At 45.8% G+C, this 4,953-nt stretch overlaps 1 protein-coding gene and 3 non-coding genes across 6 annotated transcripts; all 4 read left to right on the top strand.

Moving 5' to 3' along the window:
• The first annotated feature begins 21 nt into the window (after positions 1 to 21).
• On the top strand, positions 22 to 4,758 carry LOC110486638 (large ribosomal subunit protein uL3). Of its 3 annotated transcripts, XM_036941344.2 has the most exons (8): positions 22 to 178; positions 833 to 1,025; positions 1,295 to 1,463; positions 1,882 to 2,017; positions 2,286 to 2,472; positions 3,497 to 3,855; positions 4,160 to 4,279; positions 4,629 to 4,758. In XM_036941344.2, exons 1-8 carry the CDS (start codon positions 176 to 178, stop codon positions 4,671 to 4,673), a joined length of 1,212 nt encoding a protein of 403 aa, XP_036797239.1. In that variant the 5' UTR covers positions 22 to 175; the 3' UTR covers positions 4,674 to 4,758. The 3 variants fall into 3 exon arrangements, 2 of the variants coding, with proteins under 2 accessions (XP_036797239.1, XP_090053002.1); XR_016486017.1 differs by lacking the exon at positions 4,629 to 4,758 and having other exon boundaries at positions 25 to 178; positions 1,637 to 2,017; positions 4,160 to 4,266; XM_090196876.1 differs by lacking the exons at positions 22 to 178; positions 833 to 1,025; positions 1,295 to 1,463 and having other exon boundaries at positions 1,917 to 2,017.
• Positions 2,083 to 2,176, top strand: LOC118938628 (small nucleolar RNA U83B). Its single transcript, XR_005035835.1, has one exon. It is a non-coding gene; the product is annotated as a small nucleolar RNA U83B (small nucleolar RNA).
• On the top strand, positions 3,335 to 3,414 carry LOC118938630 (small nucleolar RNA U83B). The gene has a single exon (XR_005035837.2). It is a non-coding gene; the product is annotated as a small nucleolar RNA U83B (small nucleolar RNA).
• On the top strand, positions 4,415 to 4,545 carry LOC118938615 (small nucleolar RNA SNORA54). The gene has a single exon (XR_005035822.2). It is a non-coding gene; the product is annotated as a small nucleolar RNA SNORA54 (small nucleolar RNA).
• Positions 4,759 to 4,953: the final 195 nt, after the last annotated feature.

The following is a 4,953-nucleotide window of genomic DNA, read 5'->3' as shown; positions in this document are numbered from 1 at the left end:
GCTGATGCATTTTTGTTACAGTGGAATTCTAGATTTTGAAGCAAGCGTTTGTACAGCAGGAAGGCGGAGCCATGATGCTGGTTGGCGACGTTAATCACGTGATGGGTCACGTCCTTGTATAAATACCAAACATCCCCCTTACGTAGTCCTCTTTTTTAATCGGCTGTGAGACAAAATGGTGAGTTCGTCTTTCTTATTCGAGACTTGCGCTTTCAATCCGTTTTGCATCTTCTTAAACCTTATGTTCCCCCTCTAAGTTAATAGGTAAGATGTGTATATCTGTAATTAATACAGTTGTATGATGTTAGGCCTTACCATAATAACATGGTCTTAGATTATTACTGAATGTATGAAGTAATCGTTGGCAGACTGGTAGTTTAAAATGGCTGATACACTGAGGCCTAGCATGCTTCGTTACTCAAATACATTTTAAATAGACATTTTGTAACGTTAGTTCACAATCAAACTGGTTTAAAACGGACAACGTGCTAGTTAAATTTCTACCGTTTTTATAACGGGCTTTACCTTATGAGGCCTGACCCATTAGCTTGCCCAACAGTAGCTAGTCAAGGTCCTCCGAACCTCTAACGACTACCGTTACACATGTTTATTCCAAGACTTTGTTTACATCCTTCAGTTGGGATTTATTTAATTGGGATTTATTTAGTGAGGTTGCATTAAATATGGGTGACGAGTCCCTCGACGGGCGGACAGAATGGTTGGCCTCGTGCTGTTCCTGTTCAATGTCGAGTTCTGACATACTGACTCGAAGTGCGTTCATATAGCTTTGTATGCCTCATGGACAATGTGCTGAATTGCGTTGTCTTCACAGTCCCACCGTAAATTTTCGGCTCCCCGCCACGGATCCTTGGGTTTCCTGCCCCGTAAGAGGAGCAGACGTCACCGTGGTAAGGTGAAGAGTTTCCCCAAGGATGACCCCAGCAAGCCAGTTCACTTGACTGCCTTCCTTGGCTACAAGGCTGGCATGACTCACATCGTGCGTGAAGTCGACAGACCTGGCTCAAGTGAGTATTTGGCTTCGTTTTGTTTAATTGACTGGGTGAATATTGCTGTGGGATTTATGAATACATAACCAAGCCATATTAGTTTCGGTCTTGCATTAGTGTTTGTCTTTTTTCTGCCTGTGATGATCCCCTCGACGGGCGGACATATTGGGTCTAACCCTTGCTGAATGTCGAGCACTGAGCGCAGTCGTTGAGCATTGACATTATGCAATTTAAGTCTGAACTCCTGTATTACTAACCTTTTATACCTGACTACTATTTTCCTACAGAGGTGAACAAAAAGGAAGTGGTTGAGGCTGTGACCATTGTGGAGACTCCTCCCATGGTTGTGGTGGGTGTTGTGGGTTATGTCGAGACCCCCCGTGGCCTGCGTTCCTTCAAGACCATCTTCGCTGAGCACATCAGTGATGAGTGCAAGCGTCGCTTCTACAGGAACTGGTGAGTCATTATACTCATGAAAAATAATAGATATTTAAACAAACATTTTGACTATTGGTTGGATAGTGTTTAATTACGTTTTAATATGAGCTTTGAAGCATGTTGCTCGACATATAGAACATGTGGTGTTTCAGTGAGCGAGTCTTAACATCCGGTGCCCCCCCTGGTGGCAGCTCCGCTCGGGTGCCTCTTGGCCCGATGAGCTCCGGGCTCCTCTGGCCGGTGGAAAGTGCTTCTTAGACACCGCGTCATGAGCCGAAAACCCTTCTGAGGCTGTAACTGCCCCCTTCGCCCCTGTGAAGGCTGGGCGAGCAGCTGAGTACAGTGTTCTTCCGCTGGCCCCCTGGGGTTATGAAGGACCTGTGCCAACTCGTGTGCCTCTTCTCCCCTACCCTCCGGTCATGCTGCATGCTCTTAGGTACAAGTCCAAGAAGAAGGCCTTCACAAAGTATTGCAAGAAGTGGCAGGATGACGAGGGCAAGAAGCAGCTGGAGAAGGACTTCGCCTCCATGAAGAAGTACTGCCAGGTCGTCCGCATCATCGCCCACACACAGGTGAGTCTGAGCAGGATAGAATACGCTCCCTGCAATGCCACATAGTTTAAATGAATCGGATTTCCCTTTGTCTGTGATGAGACCACGGAACACAGCGTCAGGCATGACGTCCGACACGCATGAGGATACATTCCATGCTGCCTTCCTTCTGAGACAATGTCCCCTGTATCACATTTTAACCTACTTTTGGGATAAATACAAAGTGTTTGTACTAGCTATACTGGTCCTTGTCCCAGAACTAGCAGGCTCACCTGCCTCTCCCCTCCAGATGAGGCTGCTGCCCCTGAGGCAGAAGAAGTCCCACCTGATGGAGGTGCAGCTCAATGGAGGCTCCATCTCTGACAAGGTGGACTGGGCCCGTGAGAAGCTGGAACAGTCTATCCCCATCACCAATGTCTTCACCCAGGATGAGATGATCGATGTTATCGGTGTCACAAAGGGTCACGGATACAAAGGTATGTGTCTTAACCTCTAGTGACTCCCCATCCCGCATGAGAGAGTGTAATCATCGACTGACACTAATTAGCATAACTCAACAGACATAAATATTCCTATTCATGAGAATCACAAGTGAAATATATTGAGACACAGCTTAGCCTTATGTTAATCACCCTATCATCGCAGATTGTCTAAATATGCTTTACAGCCAAAGCTAGGCAAGCATTTGTAAGTTTATTCGATAGCATAGCATTTTGTCCAGCTAGCAGCAGGTAACTTGGTCACGGAAATCAGAAAAGCAATCAAATTAAATTGTTTACCTTTGCTTCGTATGTTTTCACTCACGACACTCCCAGTTAGATAGCCAATGTTCCTTCTTTCCTAAAATATTATTTTTGTAGGGGAAATGGCTTCGTTTGTTCATGTTTGGCTGAGAAATCACCCGGAAATTGCAGTCACGAAAACGCAGAAAAATATTCCAAATTAGCTCCATAATATTGACAAACATAGCAAACGTTGTTTATAATCAACCCTCAAGGTGTTTTTCAAATACCTATTCGATAATATATCAACCGGGACTGGTGGTTTCTTAGTAGGATGGAGAGAAACAATGGCCGCATTTATCCATTCACTGGACACACAGGAACGTAGAGCCTTCTAAATAAGAGTCCCTTCCTGTTTGGATTTTCGCTTGCAACATCAGTTCTGTTACACTCACAGAATCTTTTTACAGTTTAGGAAACTTTGATGTTTCAATCTTAAGCTGTCAATTATATGAATAGTCGAGCGTCTTGTCCCGACAAAATATCCCGTTTACTACGGGAACGTTCTTTTTCCAAAAATGACAATACTGCCCCCTAGTCACAAGGTCAAGGGCTTTGTGTGTGACCATGGAACACTGTCAGGCATGGCATCTGACACGCATGAGGATGCATTCCATGCTGCCTTCTGAGACCACAACCCACTAATGACTGTAGTTAACCAAGCTTCAGTTATTCATGCCAAGTCCTCAGGTACTAAACATTGAAATTTCCCCTTTAGGTGTCACCAGCCGTTGGCACACAAAGAAGCTCCCCCGTAAGACCCATCGTGGTCTGCGTAAGGTGGCCTGTATCGGTGCTTGGCATCCCTCCCGTGTGGCCTTCTCTGTGGCCCGTGCTGGTCAGAAGGGCTACCACCACCGCACAGAGATCAACAAGAAGATCTACAAGATCGGCCAGGGCTACCACACCAAGGACGGCAAGCTGGTGAAGAACAACGCCGCCACCGAGTACGATCTGTCCAACAAGAGCATCACCCCTTTGGGTGGCTTCGTCCACTACGGAGAGGTGACCAATGACTTTGTCATGCTGAAGGGCTGCACAATTGGAGTCAAGAAGAGGGTGCTAACCCTGCGTAAGGTGAGGAAAGGGACAATTCCATCTTATGCATGCTTATTCCAATGCATTGTCAGTTGGCATTTAGGTACTTATAAGTTGGCTGAACTGAACAGGTACATATTAAATACGGGTAGTTCCCTCCCTGGGCCGGTGAAACGAATGGCCGTGTGCTGGCCCTGTTGCATGTAGAGTTCTGGCGTGTATTGACTTTAGGGCATTTGTTTCATACCAGATGGACAATGCGCTAAATATTGTTGTCCTGTATGGCCCGTTAAAGGAATGCATCACATCTGTATATTTAAAAAAATATTCCTATTTTTTTCAGTCTCTGTTGGTGCAGTCCAGCCGTCGTGCCACGGAGAAGATCGACCTGAAGTTCATCGACACCACCTCCAAGTTTGGCCACGGCCGCTTCCAGACAGTGGAGGAAAAGAAGGCGTTCATGGTGCGTTCAGTTTCCATGACATTTACTTGTCTCTTCTCTTGTCTTCACTCTGTTTCACAAGTCCCCTGGATCAATGTAGTGGACCCACCCTAGTTACATACAACTGGCATTGCAGCTCAGTCCCCTATGCCCATAGTGCACTTATCGTAACCTGGTTCACTCTTGGTATGAATTTGGGTTCCATTCAGGTGCCAGATCAAACTTCAGTGAGGCAGGGGAGCGGCATCATTTTTTTGCTGTTCCCTGTTCACTCTCTGGGAACATCACCCCTGGAGCCACAGATGGAGTAGAGGTTGCTTATTAAACTCTATATGCGTTGACACTGACCACTTGTCCTTTTTGTCTACAGGGACCACTCAAGAAGGACCGCATTGCCAAGGAAGAGACTGCCTAAATGTCGTGTCCTCTAGCTCTGTTTGGCGGTATGAGTCCTCATGCTGCACTGCGGAGTTGTTTAATAATAAAACAAGTGAAAAGCCCTTTCTCGTTTCTTATGATATGCATAATCTTACACTTGAATCTGAGGCCTACGTGGGCCAGGCAATTTGAGTTCTTGTATTTGGGTCGACGCATGAGTTTGTTCAACAAATTAATTTCTTATTTGCTAAATCAATTTGAGTCTTGATAATTGGGACAGTTGACAGCCCAGCAGCCTAGTTCATTTTTTACGACAG

This window comes from Oncorhynchus mykiss, chromosome 13 (genome assembly GCF_057628025.1).
Source record: "Oncorhynchus mykiss isolate SJ-2025 chromosome 13, ASM5762802v1, whole genome shotgun sequence".
Taxonomy (NCBI): Eukaryota; Metazoa; Chordata; class Actinopteri; order Salmoniformes; family Salmonidae; genus Oncorhynchus; species Oncorhynchus mykiss.
Note: the sequence above shows the minus strand (reverse complement) of the source record. Positions and strands in the feature narration are given on the sequence as shown.